Source organism: Mya arenaria, chromosome 8, assembly GCF_026914265.1.
Source record: "Mya arenaria isolate MELC-2E11 chromosome 8, ASM2691426v1".
NCBI classification, from domain to species: Eukaryota; Metazoa; Mollusca; class Bivalvia; order Myida; family Myidae; genus Mya; species Mya arenaria.
The window spans coordinates 50,900,256-50,925,069 of record NC_069129.1 but is presented as its reverse complement, the minus strand read 5'-3'; the positions used below and the strand labels follow the sequence as shown (position 1 = coordinate 50,925,069).

Sequence of the window (24,814 nt, the reverse complement as noted above, 5' to 3'; positions counted from 1 at the left end):
ATCAATAAATACAACTCTAAAACACTACATTTAATTAATGATATAATTCAAAATTTTACGAACTACTTCAACTGATGTACCTGCTTACATCCGAGGTTGTTTTTGAAAAAAAATGGCCGAGGAGTTCCGAATGCAGACTAAAGCCACATGCGCCTAGATTGGAACCTGGTTCGCATTGGTATGAAGAGAGTGCACTAACCACGGGTCCCAATTTCTCGAAACTTCTTAAGCTTAACAGGCTTAAGTAGCTTATTTCAGTAAGCCAAAATACATACTTAAAATTGATTTTGACAAATGAAAAATGGTTTACTGAGATTATCATAGAAACAATTCCTATCTAGAGTATAAAAACTAGCAAAATATTGAAAAACAAAAATAGTGAGTTTAGCTTAATCCGGCTATAAGGGACTTAAGAAGTTTCGAGAAATTAGAGCCAGAGCTAATTAAATGGACAAACTAATGTGTTCAATGTTGCTAGCATAATTCTTCGTACAGTATCCGTCTAGTGTAAAGAATACATACGGAATCAACAAAACGTCTGCATGAGTTGTTTTGTTATAGAGAATAATTGTTTGTTTCAGTGAAAGATCGGATTATATTTCACCGAGTAGGTACCAAAAGCTAGATTTCAATTAGTACCCACAAGTGAAATATTTTACTTTTGGTGTCCATGAGATGTAAATGTTTATAACAGTTTTTTAGAAGAAAAAAACGCCATTTTGTATGCGAACGCAACGACATATCGGATGGAAATGACGTCGTTAAAATTGTGGGTAACCAATTTTCAAAACAGTGAGCAATAACAAAATGTTATTTCATTGCTTGAAACAGTGAAATATCAATTTTATTTCACTGTCTTATATAAATCTCGTTCTATCACCGGAAAGCATGTAGTAAATTTGTTTCCTTTTTTATCCAAACTTGAAACTTTTGTTTTCTGGAACCCCCTTTTCTACAAAACATTTCAACTCTATGAATGTCACAAAAAAATAAACAACTTGCTAAAAATATCACAACAACTTAACTATGTCTTTTCTGATTTCATTGTTTTAATTCCAAATTTAATGAAACAATTTCATTAAAACTAAAGGACTTCTCCGTTACCTTCCGTTAAATAGACTGTAACGGAGACTACGCGTTACCATTCAAAAGCGGTCAACCGATTGGTCATTAAAACAGTTTCAAAGAAACAATATCACAAAACTAAACTGTACAGTTTTAGATGTACCAATGATTTATTGCAAACAAACATAAACATGACTGCTTGAATTGACATGAAGTGTCAGCTACGTACCATTTTAAGAGTATTCTAAGAATTGAGTAAATGCAACTTATCAATTAAGTGAACGAATACATAATCAGTTCAAAAGAACAATGCTGCGTAAGGTTTGTTGATCTCTCTGGTTAGACTCTGACGTACGTCCGTCTGGCCTTCACACTGGGGTCCCCTTTCTTCCACTCATGCTACAAAAGAAAATTAAATGTATTCACGGTTCCTTTTTAGGTAAGTTTTATTCAGGCTCAATTGTTGAAGTTTCATTAATCGCCCCTGAGTTCGGTAGAACAATATATTGTTGCCAATTTGAGAGGCTCTGAGGTGAGTATGACATTTTGGATCGAACCCAAGATAAACCAAACACCTCTTGGTGAGGGGCGGAAACCTTACCCCTATAACACTCACATTCATGTGAATGCAAGATTATTATAATCATATAAATATCTTGTGTATTTTTGTGCAAATAAATGTTACTAGTTTACTGACATCTTTAATCATTTTGAAAAATAAATGTACGTATACGTAACTCATGTCAGCATTTTATGATAGTAAATATATGAGGACATTAGTAAAAGAGGCGTTCACTATAGTTAATGCAATGATGGAAGAGGGAAAAAAGCATACGGGTTTATATATAACGTACCACTACAAGTTTCCCATCGACGTTCTTCGACTCTAACTCGAAGTCTCGCTTTTTCTCACCGGTCAGCTTGCTGACACTTACATCGTGCAAGACACCGTTCTCGAACGTGCTGGTGATCTGCACGAGCAAATGAAATTCAATAATAGCATGCATATAATGGGTTTCTACGATTTTCATTCTAAATTCAGAACAGTGAAGGTTTTATCATGCTTGGTACTGAAAAGAAAACAACAACAAAGGAAATGTTTTAACAGAACGAGCTGTTATACACTCACCGAAAATACACGAAACGATATGCATTGTGAATTGTTTTATTGATAGTTAATGAAATACTACATGATCATTAAACGATCAGTTTCGAGAACTAAATAAAGCACCTCAAAACACCCAGAGGTCACCAGATTGCACCATGGTTTAAAAAAAATCCGAGATAGCATTCCCCCAGACCCTACCCCACTCCTACAACAATTATGAATCCACAAAAATAGATGCAAGCAACGTCCCAGGTGACCCTATCGCTGGCTTACTGAACACTGGTTGCACCAAGAAGGACCTGGGCTGGTATTCAATATTGGTCTTAATTGGATCTTAGAACGATGTAGCCAATCGGATTACTTGTTATTAATAACTGACCAATAGAGCGAATGAAGTCAATGATGACCCTAAGATTAACTTCAGTTGCACTTTGAATACCACCCCTGGCACCAATATCACGAAAATACTTAAGTCAAATCTCAAATTCAATCTCAACTCATTTAAACATATCATACAAAAATTATTGAAAACAAAAATATGTTTTAACATTTTTTTAAAACGCATTCTTTCATTGAATATGTTGATCAAAACCTTTGGTCTCGATTCCAATTGGAAACTTTTTTATAGCCAAAAATGTACTTGAGTTCAATTCATTGCCTTACTCATTGCCAACTATTACTCAAGTATATTTTTGTTCTAGAATAAGATTTCTTAAAAATACAGGTATTGTCAAAATCTTTCAATAACATATTCTATGAGAAAATAGGTTTACAAAAAGTATGAAAACATGCAATATTTTGAACAATATACGTTGCTTGTATGTGGTAAAATGAGTTTAGATAGGGATTGAGATTTGACATAAGTATTTTCGTGATATCGGGGCCAGGAAATTGAAATCAATTCAAATATGTAAGTACGCACGATGTTGTGGAAGAAAGGAGGGTCGTTGGGAGCCTTAGCCTCGTAGGGGACGCCAAAAGTGACGGTACTGGAGAAGCTGAAGTTGGCGTCTTTGTACGTCAAGTCATACGAGTCTCCGCAACGCTTGATGATCATGGACGGATGCATGCTTGTCATCATCTTCTTGTCCTCTTCGCAGAGTTCTGTAAGTAAGATGTGATAATGATATTATTGCTATATAAATAAATGTTAAAAGCCAGGTCTTCGTAAAGCATTGGCGCCTTACTGTTGGTGTTTGTTGATCTCGCACGTTCCAACAGATCACTTCAGGGAAAAGTATGCTCGACCCTGAAGGGGTCCACTGGTCTTTATATACACTATCTTCTCTATTCTCACAGAGCCCGGGCTTTGCTAATTTACATATTACCAATATGCTACGAACGTACTTCCGTTTATAACGGAATATTATTAAGAACGCACATCCGCCGCCTACAGCGGACCGTTACATTACTTTCTCCTCCGAGAAGACTCGAGTCTTGATCTGGGAATCTTATGGGTAAAAGGCAACTCCGTTCCGGCAGTTGTCATTATCCCACCGCTGCCACCATTTGTGACGTACGACGTGAAACAAACACCAACAGATCCCTTCAGAGAAAAGCATGCTCGACCCTGAAGGGGTCCACTGGTCTTTATATACACTATCTTCTCTATTCTCACAGAGCCCGGGCTTTGCTAATTTACATATTACCAATATGCTACGAACGTACTTCCGTTTATAACGGAATAGTATTATGAACGCACATCCGCCGCCTTCAGCGGACCGTTACACTATGAACGCACATCCACCGCCTACAGCGGACCGTTACACTATGCCGCCGCCTATAGCGGACCGTTACACTATGAACGCACATCCGCCGCCTACAGCGGACCGTTACACTATGAACGCACATCCGCCGCCTACAGTGGACAGTCACACTATGAACGCACATCCGCCGCCTACAGCGGACCGTTACACTATGAACGCACATCCGCCGCCTACAGCGGACCGTTACACTATGAACGCACATCCGCCGCCTACAGCGGACAGTCACACTATGAACGCACATCCGCCGCCTACAGCGGACCGATACACTACGACAAAATATACCTTAAGTTTATACAAAACAATACATCTATATGCATTATCATTAGTCGCGACTATGTGTCAGAGAGAAAGTTGCTTACTAAATAACAATTTAATCATGGCACCTAAGAATTCATATAAGTTAGTGTATTTTTAACCCACAACTAATTGTCGTCTTTTAAGAAGCATCGAAAATCAGAGATAATTCAGTCTTTTTAGCTTAGAACATTTTTCGGTTTGCTACAGACCTCAAATCCTAAGCACGCAATTACGAAATGGTATTTCCTTTTTAAACAATACGCATTTTACCAAAATGCGCTTAAAATGTAGAAAGAAAATACAGAACAAATGAGCTTTTAATGAAGACAAAGGCACTTAAGTGTATTCAGGCGCTTGAAGGCCGAAATAAATAAGCTTTAAGTGCAGAATAAATGCGCTTCGTAACAATAAGTGCACTTTTTCTAATTGCCAATTCGCTTGATAAGAAAAATACACGCTTAAAATGCGCTGCGTTTAATGTAGATTAAATGCGCATTTACCCGTAATCATTTGTTACTGTAGTTTAAAATTTTAACAATTCTTTCATCAATAAAAAATGAGTTTTGATTTACGTTATCTATATAGTCCTTACCCATGTGTTTGCATAATTCATCCACGTTTTCTTCGCTCTCCCATTTCCATTCTCCGGCGAAGTCCTTCTCAAATTCGTCCATGTTAGCCATTTTACTATACTCAAATACCCTACTCCAAAGAACTCTACTGATCAATGTATTCAACTAGCTTATTCGAAGTCTAATTACTATTATTCAAATTGTCCATATAGCTCCCAAGGTCCGAATACCTTTATATTGGCAAAAGATGTGGGTTATATATTGGCTGAGAGAATGTAGTGTCAATACAATGTACTTAAAGCGAAACCACTGGGTTCAAAATCTGACTCGGTTTTAATGACAAGTGGTTCAAAATCTGACTCGGTTTTAATGACAAGTGGTTCAAAATCTGACTCGGTTTTAATGACGAGTGGTTCAAAATCTGACTCGGTTTTAATGAATAAGTGTGTGTATTGTTGATGAATAATACAAAGGGCTAGACCACAACTTAACAATGATTCTTTTACCTTGCTTACATTGATTGTATGTGATATACATGTACTTGCGTGTCTTGTTTTCCTTCTTTCTTTTTCTTTTAAATCATGGATATTTTTCAGCGTTTAAAGAGATACAATTCAAAACTCTCTTTTTTTAATCGAATAAACCGATCTTAAGATCTTAAATAAGAAATGTTAGAATAGAAAGCATGGTGTCTATTTCATAAATTGTACTATGATAGGACCAAACATGTTTAGTTTTTAATGATTATAAAATCGACCAAATTATTCCTTATTTAGAAAATAGAAATACCATTTATATCAAATGTGTGCCTAAAATTGTTACTTTTCTTGGTGTGTATATTTTTGTTTGAATAAATGAAAATGCCAATGAAAAAAATGATCCTTTAACTTACTTGTTTACCAAAATATTTAAGCTCGATTGTGAGGCACCAGAGAGGTTACATGTATCACTCTCGAGTTTGAAATGACGACCATACTCTACCTTTTTTTCTAGCGTGCTTAAACCAAACCAGTAAAACCAAGCGATATCAAATGGAACGTTTGATGTCGTAATAAGCGTTCCGCCCGGCGATACTATTGGGGAGAGACATGAACATAAACACTAAGTATGTTAAATTATGTTTGAATACGATGCATGTCTGTGAGGCCAATTTATTGAAAATCGGACAATTCGAATGCTATAAATATACTGAAACTAATCCAGTTTTTATCTTTTTTGTTTTGGTTTGCGTGGAAAAGTCCTCTTCATTTCAAGTACTGTAATCTGGATTACAAAATGAACATAAAAGTCTAAAAAACGATATTTTAATGAAACTTGGCATACATTATTAATGTATATTTTAGACCTGGCTCTCCGTTTCATCATCTCATGAAGTGTGTGTGGAATTTGTAAGGGTCGGTAGCGATTCAAAAGTGGGTGGGGAAGGTCAAAAACTAAAACGTTTAAAAATACATGTTTTATTTAGTTTTGAGGTACGATTTGTTTGGTGGTGAGACATTTATTCTTGGCCACATCTTTTGGGTTAGCTCGAGTTCAACAAATTTTACGAAAAAAAGATTTTAACATATTTTTTATCAAAAAGCATTAACATTATTACGGAAAAGTATGTCGACATTAGTACTTGCTTTGTACATATACACGGTTACAATCTTGTTATCAGTAATTAATATTTTCCATAAATGCATGTATGTCAAAATGCCGCAGACTACTGATTTAACAGTCTTGAGAGATCTTGATAATATATTGTCAAATATGAATATTATTCAGAAAAATAATGAATTTTCGCGGATGAAATTCATTTCCGGGTTACAAAAATGCAAATATCTTTTTAAAAATAGCTGCAATCAACTAAAAGCCACTGTTGATTGGGCAGTTCCGACAACTTTGACTCACAAACATATTCTTTTGTATTAAGACATTTCCGAGAAAGCGTAAATGCTTTTTGATTGGAAATTTGATATTCTTTCGTATAAAATGCTCAGTTCCTAATTACAGCTTTTCATGTTGCATCGGATATACGAGTCATGCTAGTTAAATATTGAACCTCAAAACTAAATAGAAGTCGATGTTCAAGACATTTCAATTTTGGTCCCTCAATCGACTTTTGCATCGCTGCCGACCCTTAGGTAGAACATATGGCTTATCTGGAAGTTCGTGTGCAGTACGAGTCGGTAAAATTTATAGTAACGCGAGAGCCAAGACGACGCTTAATCGCCCACCTGAGTCAGAAGTTTTACAACTTTTAATTCGTTGGAGATCTTCCAAATGTACAGTGTTTTGATTAAATTTTAGATCCACTAAGTACAATTGTTTCGACCAAGGTTATTTGAAGGACAATATTAAAATTCGTGCGTAAACATTGTCTATAAATAAGGTTAAAAGGTCATGGTATAGATCTTTCAAGGGTAATATTGAAATTCGTTTGTAAACATTGTTTATAGAGTAGGTCAAAAGGTCGTGGATGAAATAATTCCAAGGGTAATATTGAAATTCGTTTGTAAATATTGTCTTTAAAGTAGGTCAAAAGGTCGTGGTCGAGATTATTCAAGGGCAATATTGAAATTCGTTTGTAAATATTGTCTTTAAAGTAGGTCAAAAGGTCGTGGTCGAGATTATTCAAGGGCAATATTGAAATTCGTTTGTAAATATTGTCTTTAAAGTAGGTCAAAAGGTCGTGGTCGAGATTATTCAAGGGCAATATTGGATTCTTTCAGCCGGGTCAACAATAATCCGCTGTAAGAATGATAAATACTGTATCAACTAATCCTACAAAATACTTAAAATGGTTAAGAGATTTAAAGATTTATAATATTTCGGGGGGGGGGGTCAAGAAAAGTAGGATACTAACAAAAAAGTAGGGATAGTAGGGACCGCTTTGAAGCCTGCAACCCTGAAACATAGCAAGGGTTTATTGGTTAATTATAAGGGACTGATGCCCAAATAAGGGTAAGGGGCGCAGACCTCCTTTAATCTTGTTTCTGGAGTCATTTTAATTTCAGAATTAATCTTAAACTTCAGAATTCCTGGATGGCTTCCATATGTATATCAGTGTAGGCATCTGTGTCTGAGATGAAGTTAACCCTTTGTGGTGCCATGGCAACCATAAGTCTGCTAAGAACCACTCATGGTGAGGACTTCTACCAGAAGACTATACGAGAAGCAATCCGGTCAAGTTTGATTAAACTTGCCATTTGGTTTAAAAGAAAAGGTTACCACAGTAGCTCACACTGGAATTCTATGTTCTTAATAAGATTTGTTTGCCATTTTCTTAACATTAAATTTGCATTCTCATTTTAGTGATATAAAAATAAAGACATACATCAGATGAGAAACTAGAGGGACACATGCCAGTTGGATCCCTTCTCAATTAATTCGTGCAGAAGACCCAGTAAGAAAATTCAAAATAAAAATGATATCCCGGGGACCTATAAATCGAATTCAGGAAATCAAAGACGTTTAAACAACAGAAGTAGGGCAACCATGAACATCTCTTAACGTTATTGAAAATCAACGTTTCTTGTATTTTTAAGGAAAACAAATTACAACTTTATCAAGATGTAGCGTCTATCTTTCTGTAATACAACTTATATTTGAACTATTTTCTCCATTTTCCCGTAAAACAATGTTTATTTGAACAATGTTGACAGGGAACCATCGTGTTCTATACACAAGACCGTCCTACTCAACCACGACAGCATTACAAGCTGTGTAAAAATCGAAGGACATGTATACATCAAAAGCCGCAGATTTACTTCGGCTATTCAATATAGCCAATTAACGCTTTCAGCTGTTACCAAGTATTGTCCATGAGAAAGACAAATATTTAACAACGCTTTACAGTACAGAATGGCATAACTTACCTCAAGATCAACCGATAGTCAAATAAACGCCACGCCTGTACTTGTAATGTAAATCGATAAAATAAGAAAAACTCTCGTTTCTTTCAATATATTTTCTGTTTCAAATACTTCAAATAAATACCTCTGAGATCAAGTTTGAACACATCTGGTAAAAATTGTGATGGGTTTAGAAATGAAATATAAACAAATGATAAGCACTCATGGTTTGACAACGAGTATAACGTGGAGTCAACGTATATCAGGATATTTATCATAAAAAATGGATTCAATAGTTTGCCCGATAGCTTGAACCATATGTAAATTAATTAAAAAGACAAAAACAAAAACAACTGTATATGTAATATTACGCTAGAATCCAGAAAAAAAAACAGATATTAGATGTTTTTCGTGAAATTTGATTTTCATGTCAACTTTATGCACCAGTCAATTGTAACCACAGCCCTCCCAGGTCCGGGGGTATACCGGGGAAAAGGGCCGTGTTTTTACTTTCCAGGTGGCCCCGCAGGGCCGGGTGACCGTGGTGGTTTTGTCATAGCGCCAAATTTAGCGGATATTGGGCCTTATATAGAGTCTCTGGGGTGCGGTGGCATTTGGCCGGGGTTTAACCATCAGTTCGTCCCCGCAGGGCGGAGATTTTACCCGGTGTTGGCTGGGCCGAAAGTCAAAGTCCCGGCTATTCCCCGGACCTGGGGGGCCGTGGTTACAATTGACTGGTCATTATAGATACCTTAAGAAGACGTTGATTGTTATCGAACAAGTATTTATAGATCGGAAATACTCAAGAATAAACGGATCGAATGAGAAGCTGTGTTTGGGTCTGGCAAATGACAAAATCACTTAAAAGCGTTATTTTCTAATAACAAGACAACCCAATCACCCTGTGGCGACATCTGTTATCGGCAATCAAGCTTCATTAATAAGTTAACAACCGAAAGGGGACTGGCTTATCGTTTCCTCTGCCCTAATTGTACTATTTACATGCATTGATTTAGTGTGTATTGCGTTCATGCCGGGATAATAATAAGATCGTAATGAGATATTTGTAATAACTATTATAAATCTTGCCGTTTTAAAAAAAAATGCAATAAAGTCGATTATGAAGACGCTTACTAGTCCATGACCTTTCCAAAAACATACCGAAAAAAAATAATGTTTTTTTTCTCATTAATAAATCTTAAGATTATCTTTGATGTTTAAAAAAGTTAACTAAACTTGAATTTTGCGAATGAATGCGCCTGCCTGGAGTGCCCACATTTTTTCCAGTCAAGGTCACCATGGCCTTCACCTTTTACCTATTTATCCCAAAATCATAACAATATACACCAAGTCGTTCAAATGTTATTGATGGGAAAAGAAAACGTCCGTAAGTGTTCAGGTAAAGGTCACCATGACCGTAGACCTATTTGACCTTCGACCCGCAAATAAATACGAGTCACGTACTGACCGACCAGACAATAGACAAAATCGTTAAAACGACAAGAAAAGTATGAGGACGAAGATGACGCCTGACAAAGTAATCCCCGTGTATGCAATGCTTCGCAGACAACAACCACCTTCAACCATCCGAAAATGGACCTGTTTGCACGACATCTTTAAACGGTAAACACTTCATTAACCATAGCTTAATGCTCAATGTAAAAAAATGAATTGCCATTTTTGGGATCATGGATTAAAAAATGAACCTACTGCTATAACATAACTTTTCTCAGCAATAATCAGTGGAGTAAAAAATACAGTAACTCGAAATGTGCCCTAATCCATGGCAGGGTGTAGCAACCATTCTAAAATGTTCACAAAACCTCAAACTTCACTCAAAACTCCTTAGGACACTTATAAGTTATAACTTATAAGTCAAATATCAAAATTAAACCAGGTAACAATGTCCGGGATATATCCACTACAAAAATATAAAGATATTTGTTAAAAAAATATGTTTCCGCGTAGATGTTTTTGTTTCATAATTACTTAATATTTTAAAAAATATTCTTGGGCAAAATAATCGAAAATATCCATAGTACCAGCAATGCATGGGAGACACAACTCATGTCAGTAAACTCAAATACTTCTTGAAAACAATACAAGAAAAACAACTCCATCAAGCCTGAATAATGCTTATGTCAGGGTTAGCACTTAAATGCTTGTCGCATTGTATAAAATTAGATTTGCTAATCTTGGAAAATACACGGAATTTCTATCAGACTGAAGTCTAAGAATCAGAAAAAAACTCAAAATTCTAAATGAATACATTCATGGCTATGAACTTCTAAATTAAAACTTTTTTTAACAAAAACAAGATGTTTTTTAAACGTAAAGGATACAAAAAGAATGGGGTTTATATCAATCATTTTGTCAATGAGTTTAGATATAACTGCATTTACTAGTTAAATTTCTTTTACAATGGCTTACAAAAAGGTTAAAAAATCGCCACGATGATTTTTTATTTTTACGCCAATATAATATCGATTTTAACACCACTTTAAAAAAATATCGATTTTGACATTGATTAATCGGAAGTCGTATCTTTAAAAACAAAAAAACCCATCTAAATCTAGATTTTGAAACCACTATAATATAATAAATATTTATCGAGTTTGACTTTATTGTTTTTGACATTGCTAAGTCTGAAGAAGTATGATTTTTAAGTAAAAAAATAACCTCTTTAATATCAATTCTGACACCACTTTAACATAATAATTAACGATTTTTAGATTGATTTATCTGCAATTATATCTTCAATCTTTCAAAAAACAAAAAGCACAACTACAATATTGATTTTTAAAATGGATTAATCTTAAGTTGTATCATTCATAAACTCAATAGCACCACTAACATATTTACTTTAACATCCCTTTATGGATTTTACACATCACTATATTATCGATATAAACATTAATTTTGAGTTGCATCTTTTATAAGCTCAATAGCACCATTATAATATCGATTTAGATACTACTATACGATGATTGCAACATCACTTTAATATTGATATGCCTTTGACACCACTATATTGAATTCAGCATCACTATAATATCGATTTTACACACTACTGTAATACTCGTATCAATTATTAAACTGATAAATCTGATGTTGTATCTTCCATAAGGCAAAAACCACCACTCTAATATCACTCCTGACAGTAATTGGTCGACTTATAAGTCACAATATCTAACAAGCGGTCAGAGAATATCCAGTTTTTATACATGATCTAAAATGATCTGTATATAGTTAAGTTCTAGCAACACTTTTTCATTGGGTAAATATGCCTTAATGCAAAGACTTATACTGTTAGCAAAAGCACAAGATCACTATAGAACAATAATATTATCCAGATTATCTGAGCTTGGTGAGTTTCAAGTTAGGACAGTAAGAAGTGCTTTGATATTAATCTTCATAAAAACTTGAAATAACATCAAAATACATGCAAAGTGCAGGATTGCAATAATAATAGTTCATGCAAAATTTGTTCCAACAATTAAATGAGAATGAAACACTCCTGTTTAAATGAAATGCTCAATGTCTTTAGTCTCAAAAAGGAAGTAATGTACAGTAAAAGCTATATTTACCTGTAAACCCAGGCTTAGAAGCATTAAGCTTCAGTTGGAAAGTCGCTCAGCAAAAATACAGATAGCTTCTCATCTTCCAATAAAAGTGGAGAAAAATGATGAACAACCAATTTCAAACTTGCCTGGTAAAATGTATGACAATCAAAAAACACTTAGCACCAAAAACAATTTGTTTACTGAGAGTAAAACTCATCAATCGAAACACCTGTCGACCCAACAACTTCAACTTATTTGTCTATTTAAAACATAATTCCATACCATATTTAAAGATATCTATTCATAACAAAACTCTTTTTTTTCTCTGAAAAACAAACCTTATCGACCATGTTTGAAATGCTTAGAGCATTTAATATAGCCATCATAAAAATGATAAGTTTTGTATTCAAGTCAAAATTCTGATGCCATATGTAAACTTCTCGATGACAACCAGTATTTAAAGTCAAAATTCTGGTATATAAACCGGAACTTGAAGTCAGAAAATAGTTTATACTAAAATTTCAATTTTAACCACAAATAAATTATTCTAAATATGTCCAATTTTGTTCCCTGGCTGATTAATCAGAAAATAAGTATTAATATAGAGCTTGTCTTGTGAAATAAAGAAATTCATACATTCCTACCACAACAATAATGTAATGATTTTAGTTTTCAACTCTTCATATATCATATTTGTCAAGTGTGTAAACTAAAACTGACAACTGAATTGTTCTTTTGAATTTCAAACACACACAGCTAAAATAGCAATTGATGACAAACCTTATAATAAGGATGAATTACCATTAACTCTGAACTGTAAAATCAACATGCCTTCTTACAATGTATGGAATGATTACCGGGATATGTTTTTAGATTTAAAAAGCCTGCACAAATTTTAAACGTCTGCTGATATCAAAGAATAAACACACAACAACAAAACAACTAAAAAAAACTTAAAATATAAACTAAACAGGTAACACTGGAATGTCGTTGTTATTAATAATTGCAATTGAATCTGCTACACAAAAACACAAACATAATAAGAAAATAATTTGATATGAATCCCTTACATAATTGAAATGAAATGAACACAAAATGTGGGCATTATTTTACTTCTATTTTTATCAACTGTTGATATTTATATTCATAAAATAAACATTTTTTTTATGTTTGTTCTTTTTTTAATACTTTTGAATAACATGTCTGACTTGATACCTAGTTTGTAAAATTTAAAATTATACCAATTTAAATGCAATTCAGAATATTTAGAGGAAAAAGATATCATGAAAACCTTGTCAATTACTATAAAATAGCACATTTCTTTCCATAAATTGCACTATAATGTAAACTCAGTCACTTAAAAACATGTAAAAAGATAAACTGCTGGTTTCAGGCATTACAAGATCACATTTTAACACTCCATCACATTAGATATAAAATACACAAAATAATGACTAATTCTTCCTTTAAGATTACCTATCTTTAAGTAAAGTCCAAGATAAGATTATTTCAAGAGTAAGCCTTGATTTATAAATAAACAGGGTAAATGTAGCACTTCATACATGAATACCAAAAATAAACAAATCCAAAATTTCAATAAAAACAAAAACATGATTAAACATCTATACGATTTATTTTCATTCAAAACATTTACAATACACTTACAAAAAAGAATGTCTCTTTACAGATTACAACATGGTCGTGAAACTACTTACTTTTGTTAGATTATAATGATTTTTTACTGAATGGGATATATTTTTGAATGTTACATACAGTTCGAGAAAAATATATTTCATGCCATAATTTGTATATTATGAACAGGACAATCTGAGTTTACACTTTTTACTATTTTTTCAACACAATTGAACACATTTTCATATACAATTGTACATGATCTAACTTCTTGACATGAATGACTCGTAGAAATATACAAACACACATGTATACATAACTGCAGAATGTTTTCAATAAATCTGATGGTATAAACATGAATACACCAAAGCCATGAAATGTACTAAACACAGAACACCAGCACTATGAAATGAGTATGACTGTTTATACATGCCATTGCAACATAACGTATTATATGTGGGAAACATCAGTAACAATTCTATTTCAGAACAAACATACCAAATCTTAAACTTTTCTCACATGAGTACATTCCCAAGATAAACAATATACAGGTACATTTAACAAACAGCAGTCAAAAAAACAATGCAACATGTGACATTTTAACACAAACAAGTAATGCATACAATCCAACAACCATTCACAAATAGTGTACAATTATGAACTATAGCACATGTGGTAATGTACAGTATATGGCTATACAATTAATCTTGGGAAACTAATCCACAGAATGTGATTTTTCATACAGATACATATGACTAACTACATACCATGCCAACATGATTGTTTACTAAAATAACATTGCTATTATGCAAATAAATCCTCATACTTATAGACAAAGTGATAGGTCAAAGAACTGTAACTAAACAATGACAAAGTCATAATGCTTATTCATAATGTATAATAAACATTGAAATAACACTGTAACATAGCAGGTCTATCTTGGTATTGTAATACACATATAGCACATAACCCCTGCTGCCCTAATAAACCAGTGACCTTTGACTTCCAGTGACCTTCACTTCCAGTGGCCTTTTCCTTCAGTGACCTACACCTCCAGTGACCTTGACCCATCATTTCCCGCCATTGACCTCATTTACTTCGTCTTTCTTCTCTGTTTTCACGTCTTTATTGCTCTCCTCCTATTGGTTGATAGGGTTTAGAGATACATGTATAGCGGTCATCAATCAATGAATGAAGGCCAAATTTACGCAAGATAAAGATATTCAGTTGTATACCGTGTATTCTTGACTTATTCAAAATAAACTTGGTGTAAGAGTACCAGAGAAAAAATTTGCTTAAATATATATGCAACCAAGAATAAAATTTTAAATATCAAAGGTTCAATTCCCTCAATCAATAAGACATCTTTCATTTTTAATTTCTATTTATTCTTTAATTATGATCTTTAAAAGTGCACACTAAGGACTAATAAATTAAAAAAAGACTCAATAACAGTAAAAAAAAAGCTTGCTGTTTGTGTTTATTTCCTATACCAGGCTAAGTAAATATTAAAGAACTTCCTTTGGTATAACTTACTTTCTCAGCACTTTCCCCATCAGCTGCCTTGAAGATGGCGATGTTGTGTTTCTCCTGACAGTGTTTGCACAGCTCCCAGGCGGAGGATACAACCGTGTCACATACCGCGCACATCAGGCTTTGTCCACCATCACTGTTGGCTGCTTGATAAAGTATTAATCATAAAGTGTTTATTTCTCAATACGATTGGCTCATTGCGAAGAACCAGCCCGTAATTTGACTTATCATGCTTTCACTAAAATCCTTCAAGGGGTGTTAAGACATAAAAGTGGACCTTATACCGTGATCTAAGTTTTCACCACACTTCTGCCTGTCACTGTGCTGAATGCTGATTAATAGACTTTTACAGTGTGACCGAAGCTATATTAAAATGCTGAATAACATGCTTTACAGTGCAGTAGCTCCAAACAGGCGTTTTTAAACATTAAAGTTTAATGGACAGAATATGAAGAGGCCTCATATAAAATTTCAACTTCACTTTGTGGCCAGGGAGTAACAACATGACCGAATTTGGGAAGAGAGTGAAAGGAAACTTCACAAGGGGAAACAGTCTTTAGATGGCAGATTATTGCACCACGAAAAATCACTCTGCATATTTGCTGAGCAGGCTGAAACACTACAAACACTCATTTTAAAAGATAATGAAGATCGTAAACTTTACATGTAGGTAATATCCGTTCCAAACTTTTGCTGTCCCCGGCAGGGGTTGGTGTGACAGGAGGTGTGGGCATCGCAGATGAAGGCATGTGACATTTACACTGGATCTTCAGCTCACACTTTGCCTTCTTGTGCTGCACGAACGTGGCCAGGCTGCTGTGTAGAGACTTGCAGTTGCCACAGATCAAGATGTCGTTGCCAGCTGAAAAATGGGGTAAAATATATATAAATGTTGATGTTTTATGAGACAATTTATTCTACCATTTGCATAAAAATTGACCAGATATCAAAGTGCCTGATAAACTTAGCCTTACCAGTTGGTCACGTGATCTCAGATTAGTTGGCCAGATATGTAGTTTTCTTAAAACAGTTTTTCTAATTTGAAAAGGCAGTACCTAGCAATAAGTCTAATATTGCTGCCTAAACCACACTCTTTCATTCAAATTTACATTAAGCTAATAGGTCAGTGATGTTATTTTAATGACGCACGTATTAAACATAATGGCACATACACAGAAAATAAATTTGAGTTTATCTGGCTCAACTACAGAATTTATCCGGCTTACCTTTGGCGGAACAGGTAAAACATTGCCATTCACAGCACTTATCAGTTATTCTCTATGGATCTAGTCATTAGTTATTCAACCCAAGAAATAATGTTTTAATTTACACATTAATTCATGCTAATTGTACATACAGTTTAATGCTGATTGTACATACACTGAATGCTGGTTGTACATATTTCCTTCTATCATTTTGTTTTAAATGCCCCCCGCCCCCCATCAATGGAACTGACATCCAAATTAACCATTGAACAGCAAACCAAACATAGACCTTACATACTTGATATTGTGGTCTTTTTCAGAGCCTTCCCGGTTGGTCTGGAGAGTGTTATTGAGGTGCTGGAGGTCTCAATCCTCGCATCTTTAAGCCCCGACCCTAGGGACACCAGATTCCGACCCCCTGGGGCAGCGCCACCCTCCACCCGTGCCTTTTTCTCAACCGGGCTCTCCTGAGCATTGTTGGAACTGTAAATAATACATTTTTTAGAAATATAAATAGTGCTAACTTACCATCAGTTATTAAGAGTAGTAATAGAACAAGCGTCAATCTACAATTTTTTAATACAATTGAGCTTTCTTGACCTCTGAACTATCATAATTTTCTTTCCTTCCTCTCAGCTCGGCTTTCCACACTCAGTGTTAGAATACATCAGATCTAAAGCACTTTGTAACAAGAGTACTCTTCAATTGTTGTTTTATCACTAAAAAGTGTCATAACGTAACAATTAACAAGCCAGAGTGATGGGTCTTGCTGTACAGGTCACGATGTGCAAATTGCCTCTAGCAACAAGTGTACCAAGTTTCATTTGAATGTATCTAAAACAATTTTTGAGTTCTAGCCAAGGTTTAGGTGGTTGCACATTAACGCCGATTGTGACAACTACACCAAAGCTTTCACTAGGCCTGGACTTCATTTATTAAAAGCTTATAAAAATTAATAAAGCAAAAACAGAAGCGAAAACATACATTTTTCAGTCCTTAATGAGTGTAATAATTCATTTATGTAACACATAGAAGTACATTTGTAGCATGGTTTTATTACTGATATGATAAAAACTAATTACAATAATTGAAACATTTCAAATACAAATACTTACTTTGCTGCGTGTCTTTTGTTGTTTTTCTTTGGTTCTGATGCTATGTTTATATCTGAAATATAGGGACATTTTTATTACAGAATTCAACCTACACTATTCATTAATGATTATTACAGCAAACACAAACATGTACCAAACCATTGGTGTACATGTAGCGTAGTCCATTGATAAAGAAGGTTTTATCATTATTTAGGGATATGCTATATAAGGCACAAATGTATTTAAACCAAATTGACGAGGTTTTGAAATGAAGGGGATTTTGTAAATATCCATTTCCCTACTATAAGATGAGTACATTTAGAAAGAACAAAAACAAAATAATAAATATAATAACATCTTTTCAATACAATAGCATATTTCTGAAGTCATTGATATGCAGGGGTTACAAAACATTTTCTACTGCTCGAGATTACCAATTTGTGAAAACTGTAAGTCACTAAATTGCTACTCATTCCAGGTCTTGTCTTTGGCAACACCTTAAACAGATTTTGAGTAATGGCCAAGGTTAGCACTAAAGTGAAAAGATGCACCTACCTAGCGTCTGGCCTGCGTATGTTTTTCCATCCTCCATGACTGAACCTCTCCTAGCATCCTCAGGAGTTCCGTATTGCACAAATGCATAGCCTTTATGCATTGAAATACCTAACACCACACCATACCTGTAAAACAATATGTAAGTAAACTTTCTTTATGATTTATATTTTCAGTTCATCAAACATCAATGAAAAATTTAGTTGTAGAACTGAATCTGTAGCAAATTTTTGAAGATGAGATGTATGTCGCATGTAACTGGATAAAGTTGTTACAGCGATGTTTATTTTTAACACTGTGAAAGTAAAAATATTCTCCAACAAACAGTACCGTATTTACAACACAGTACACTTAATAAAACTAAGTCCAGATTTTGAAAACAGTTTTATAAGTAAAAATATTCTCCAACAAACAGTATTTACAATACTGCGCATTTAATAAAACTAAGTCCAGAGAATAAAACAAGAGCTGTCACAGAGACAGCGCCCTCGACTATTCTGCCGCTTTTCGGTGTAAGGATTGAAAAGTTTTGGCGAAACATGCATGGATCAGTTAGATTAGATTTCAATGCAATACATGATGAGATATTAACTAATAATAAAGGGCCATTATTTGCAAAAAACAGTTATCTAACTTGATTATTCAATTAGGCTGGATGGTTGAATACCATTGTATAAAGTCTCACATGTTGGGATCATGATGGTGAACAAGTGTGAAAAGTTTGAAAGCCATATGTCAATGGACTTCGAAAATATCTGAGGTAGTAGGCAAACTTTAACGTAAGTTGTAAGAAAAAAAGGGGCATAATATTGTAAAAAAGCTTGATACAGTGACTTCCTCGTGTACACAGGTTGAGATCATGATGGTGAACAAGTGTGCAAAGTTTCAATTGAGGTGGTACGCAAACTTTAACGTAAATTCTAAGTAGAAAAAGGGGCATACTTTTGTCAAAATGCTTGATAGAGTTACCTCCTCCAGTGCACAGGTTGAGATCATGATGGTGAACAAGTGTGCAAATTTTCAAAGCCATATGTCAATGGACTTTGAAAATATTTGAGGTGGTATGCAAACTTTAACGTAAATTCTAAGTAGAAAAAGGGGCATAATTTTGTCAAAATGCTTGATAGAGTTACCTCCTCCTGTGTACAGGTTGGGGGCATGTTGGTGAACAAGTGTGCAAAGTTTCAAAGCCATATGTCAATGGACTTTGAAAATATTTGAGATGGTACAAAAACTCTTACAAAAACTTAAACAGAAGTGGTTACGCCGACGCTGACGCCGACGCTCGGGTGACTAGGATAGCTCTCCTTATTCTTCGAATAGTCGAGCTAAAAAGTAAATAAATGTAAATGAATGTATCAAATAAATCTTCCGTCAAAACATAAAATCACTCAAACTTACTTTCTAAATATATTTTCTACATCTTCCTTCTTCAAGGCTATTGTGTTGAGATTTCCTACAAATAGTCTGCAGTGTGCCCCCTTGGGATCATTTGTGATATTTGAAGCACTTGCACCCGGGCCACCCATCTTAGGTCCAGGACCACCCATATTTGGCCCTGGTCCACCAGGACCCATGTTTGGTCCTGGCCCTCCTGGACCCATGTTCGGCCCTGGTCCTCCGGGGCCCATGTTTGGCCCTGGCCCTCCGGGACCCATATTTGGTCCCGGTCCACCCATATTTGGCCCTGGTCTGCCCATGTTTGGTCCTGGTGGTCTCATGGGGCCTGGGGGGCCACCTGTGTAAAGATAACAATATTAAAAACAAGTACTACTAATAAATCCTCGCAGATTTTTTCAGACATGTTCTTTCAAAAGCACTTTACAATTCCTTATAATATACTGTATGGTAAAATTGAATAATTGATATTTATCTTTACATCATTTGTGTATTGATTAAGCTTTTCTTTACAAAAACAACATTGAGAACACAATTAAAACATCAAAAACTCGGAACCTACCCATGGGGCCCATTCCTGGGGGACCAGGTGGCCTCATTCCTGGTGGGGGTCTCATGCCTGGGCCTCCAGGGCCTGGGGGTCCAGGGAGTCGGGCAGGACCAGGATGACCATGGGGGCCTCCTGGACGTGGCATTGGACGAGGACCTCTCATATTCTGTATTACAAGAAACACAACAACATGGATGAAGATGTTCTATTAAAGTGAAGTGAGACTTTCAAGAATAAGGTAACATTATATTGTATCTAAAAAAAACAGTAAATGTGGAACGATGAATTAGCCTTAAACAGGGCAAATGATAACAATGCGTTCAAATATAAGGGGGATTTTCAAAATTTTAGAAGTATATCAGAGAGTACACACACACACATACTTGAATTTGTAGAAAAAAAATGTAACACTTGTGAAATCTACTAAGTTCGCCCTAGTCCATATAAAAAACCGCTTTAGTCTTTGACAATTTTTCTTTAAGCAACTCTGTGCATCCATATTCCACTTGTTTTCCTAACCAAGATTGACAGATCCAAGCGTTAAGTATATTGAGCGGAAAGATAAAGAGCACCTGCTAGGTAGTTCAAAAATGGCATTGCTTTGTTGACAGATCGATCTGAATTTACTGGTATGTTTCATGAAACATGTAAGTGTAATAAGAGCTCAATATATTTTATGTGTAACTTTTGTGTTTGTATTTAACAATGCAGGGTTATATATTGTGGAGTTACAATTGAAAAATATATTTTGCATTAGTTTAAATCAGTTGACTTATGGCGTTTAGGGAACAAAATGAATGTCCAAATGTTAAAAATAGTTCCCTAAACAAGCATAATTGTGGTCAGGTTTCCCCAGCTGGTTGACCGATTTTTTTTAGATTTTTGATATGGCAAATCCTTCACTTACAAATTGTTTAGTATCAAAAGTGGGTAGTTGTTCCGATCAGGATTCCGGGTTAAAGCATATAGCGTCCATAAAATATCATAAAAACAAGAAATATTACCAGATAATGTTATTTTATATTAGTTCCGTACACAAAAAAATAAATATCCAACTTATAATTATGAGTCTGATGGCTTTTCTTCATTTCATTCTGTCAAAACATAACGATATATACATGAAGGGCACCTGCAAGGCTTTAGGGCATAGTTTTAAATCGCTCGGAACATTTCGGCCATGGCCGAGTTGTTACGATTGTATAACGAGGTCTATCTCGAAGCTTTGGTCGGAGGAGGCCGAGCTATTACGATTGTATTGAGTTGTTCCCCTTCGCATAATTGTTGTCTGTGTCAGTCAACTTTCGTTTTATTGGAAAGGTAAACAACTTGTTTTATTGCATTAAATGCTTGTATAGTGCAAAATAACATTTCACTTACATGGTAAAATATGAATATAACTCTTTATGATCAATTTCAACCATAAAATACTTCACTTAAAACAATTTCAATATTTTTAAAACACCCCCGTTTTTTGCACATTCCCGTTTAGACGTTAGGGATTGGAAGAATCCCGTATAACATGTCTATTATTTAAGACTAGGTCATACCCCCTAACCCCCCTCTGAAAATCAACGGATTTACACGAATTGGAAAAACGACCCCTCTGGATCAGGAAAAACCGGAAAACTTTCACCCATGCGTTTAGACGTTAGGGATTGGAAGAATCCCGTATAACACGTCTATTATTTTGGACTACCCAGCTGGTAGCTCTTTTGGCTTTAATCAATGATATGAGAACAGTATATTTTAATACTTCTACACCACAAACCAACAGTATATGGGCCATACAGCCCATTGCATGAGACCCAAGCCAGACTGATTGATACAACAGCCCAGTTTTGAGGATTCAATACGGCCAAGATTAGCCGTCTGAAAAAATCAGGTTGGTGGACCGTATGGCTGTATAACATCCAACACAATGTCCCCTATATGACCAGAGCTCCCAAAATCTTAGAAAGTAAGGTTGCAAAACAATGAGAATGGCAAGTGAAAGATATTGGAGTCAAAGCTATTTACCATCATTTCAAATCTTCAACAGGAAAAGAAGTTTGTAGTGACACTTATTTCAACTGTGCAAATTCGAGAAAAAATGTGGCATTCCTGGGAGTTTAAAACAGAATTGATAGCGCAAGAACTTGTCTTGTAAACTGAGTTTGAAACCAAATGCAATATCAGAAAACTGCTTTAAAGGGACCGCATGTTTTATTTTTTGTATTTAGAAAATCAGGCGGTAGATGGCGTGCAAAGCGGTTTTTGATTAACTTAAAACATAGTTGTCCCTAAAATACGGAACGGAATAAAACAACATGTTTAAACTGCGTACCTTATGGGACTCTTTTGACGGCCTAGTGAATGCCTTTTCTGTGGCCTCTTTATACTCAGAGAATACCAAGAGCGTGTTAAAAACAGCTTGATGTTATATTGTACAGTTTTAATTATTTTGCATAGTTTATAATTAAGGTATTGCTCTAGAAATATATCAATTGAAATTAATCATCAATGGACTGAAAAGAATGCGTTATTCGATGTTATTGTAGATATATGTACTGCGGTAAAAAGCATTAGTGTTTAGGCTTACGCTTCGCCAATGTGATAGCCGGCTAGATTTGCATTTAATCTTTAAGAAGACCTCTGACAACCAAACATCCGTCAAGCAGATTATAATCGCAAAAATTAAATTATGCCATCAAATGGTTTTATTAAGTGAGTATTTTAGATACTCGCACATGCGCACTGACTAGTATACAGGTATTTGAGCTGTACACTAAGAAAAATAGCATTTAGTTTTTGACTTCTACACGATAGGTCGGCGCCGGTCTACTTTTATTCAATATTTGTAATTATATCGGTACGTTTTAAATACATCTGACCATACATTAGCTCAGTTTTATTTATTCTTCATACCGTTTTTTTATATGTATCACACAGCCGGAACTCCGAGTTGTCTAATTCAGTGGTACTGGCTCAATAAAATTTGTAATTATGTAATGCAAATTGATACTATTGTCATTTCCTACTATGTTGTGACATTTTTTTGGAATAACGACAATTTTATTATATATCACAATAGTTTATGTGTCCATATATTCAAGATTGTAGTTGCCTTAACAAATGATGCATTTGTAAGGCATGAAGTAATTTTCTTTTTCCATGCCTATAAAAGCGTTTTCAGATTTTAGAAGAAACCGCTGGAAAACGAAATTATTTTTTATACGTAGGTATAGCTTCGATACAAATCGAGTTATGTTTACTATGATTACAGTTTAAATTTATCCTCTGGTCTACAATGTTTTGTGACAATGTTTATTACATATTTAATGTTTTATTTGTGTAAATATGTTGCATGGGCTGGTTGCTAAAGCGAAATATATTCCTTGCCACTGTTAAAAAAATCCTACGAATTAAGCAGTTAACCAGTTTATTCCGTGTTTTCATCTTGTGCAAAGATATTTGTTTGGCATTCCAGTCTTTATTTGTTTTCCAAAAATGCTTTATTTGTTTTTGTAGTGCATTGGACTTATGCTCATTTTAAAAATATATTCAATTTTAAAAAATACGCCAAGACGCTAACAGCTAGTACAATTCCAAAAGAGACAACAAAATGGTAAAAGAAAAAGTGTTATGTGTAGCAAAATTACTTCTTGACTGTATTGACCAATGAAAATGATGGTAATAAATCATGCGTAATGATATTGAAGACGAATATCACTTTGTTTTGATTTTTCCGCAATATAATAATATTAGGAAAAAATACATAAATACATTTAACTATACAAGACCAAGCATGTTTAAATTTATTCAATTATTAAACTCGGAAAATACTGCATGTCTACGAAAACTAGCTTTTTATTGCCAACATGCTTTTAAGCTACGATATAATGCGTTTAATGATAATGCTTAACTTTATTGTTTTTAACATGTTGAAATCATTGATAATTTATACATGTAAATGCACTCTCGCATTTATCAATTATTGCCATGCCAAGTGTTATGTTATTGTAATAACGATGAACTGTATATATGTTCAAGTTAACAATAAATGTTCTGTTCTGTTCTGTTCAGTTCTGATGTTAAGGTGTGATAATGATATTTACTTTACCAATACCATACAAACAATGCATTACGTTCACGTGAGTATACCCTCAGAAGGGAAAGCAAATATTTGCCGCGTTGTCCATCTGTCTGTTTTATCCGTCCGTCCACACGCCAATCCGTCCTAATTTTGCAGAGTTTACCTTGCTGAAATACCAATCGCACTTCGTGAATTCGGGCCGTATTCACGAAATCCAAATTCTGGGTAATTCTTATCAATACCAAGCGGGCGCTAGAAATATACAGGGTTTTCACCTTTGAAAAGTATAACTATCATGGACAGACCAAAGGACAGTTATATTCACTGACAAGTAAAAGCTACCGTGAATAAAAACACTTATTTAACGACAAAATAGCAAAATACATGTACAAACCTAGGAAACGAATACCGAGAAGTACGTCACTCTCTAATTTCGACTAACCGTTAGAGTGATCGAAAATAGAATTTATCTAAGCCCGTTTACTGTGATTTTTTTTTAATATAAACGCACAAAGTTCTGTAAATAAATGGCATTGACGACATTTTCGGTATGACGTCATTTGGGGCAAAA

At 34.7% G+C, this 24,814-nt stretch overlaps 2 protein-coding genes across 3 annotated transcripts; both read right to left on the bottom strand.

Moving 5' to 3' along the window:
* Positions 1 to 1,211: 1,211 nt before the first annotated feature.
* Positions 1,212 to 5,051, bottom strand: LOC128244850 (uncharacterized). Its single transcript, XM_052962952.1, has 4 exons — positions 4,829 to 5,051; positions 3,096 to 3,277; positions 1,920 to 2,036; positions 1,212 to 1,464 (listed from the first exon to the last, which is right to left on the bottom strand). The coding sequence occupies exons 1-4, from the start codon at positions 4,917 to 4,919 to the stop codon at positions 1,405 to 1,407; spliced, it is 450 nt and encodes a 149-aa protein (XP_052818912.1). The 5' UTR covers positions 4,920 to 5,051; the 3' UTR covers positions 1,212 to 1,404.
* Positions 5,052 to 8,740: 3,689 nt separating this feature from the next.
* Positions 8,741 to 22,421, bottom strand: LOC128243524 (protein enabled-like). 2 transcript variants are annotated; one of them, XM_052961345.1, is made up of 9 exons: positions 22,188 to 22,421; positions 20,184 to 20,337; positions 19,625 to 19,961; positions 18,227 to 18,351; positions 17,693 to 17,744; positions 16,876 to 17,060; positions 16,037 to 16,234; positions 15,376 to 15,518; positions 8,741 to 14,978 (listed from the first exon to the last, which is right to left on the bottom strand). In XM_052961345.1, the coding sequence occupies exons 1-9, from the start codon at positions 22,191 to 22,193 to the stop codon at positions 14,910 to 14,912; spliced, it is 1,269 nt and encodes a 422-aa protein (XP_052817305.1). In that variant the 5' UTR covers positions 22,194 to 22,421; the 3' UTR covers positions 8,741 to 14,909. The 2 variants fall into 2 exon arrangements, with proteins under 2 accessions (XP_052817305.1, XP_052817306.1); XM_052961346.1 differs by having other exon boundaries at positions 15,376 to 15,515.
* Between the last annotated feature and the right edge of the window lie 2,393 nt (positions 22,422 to 24,814).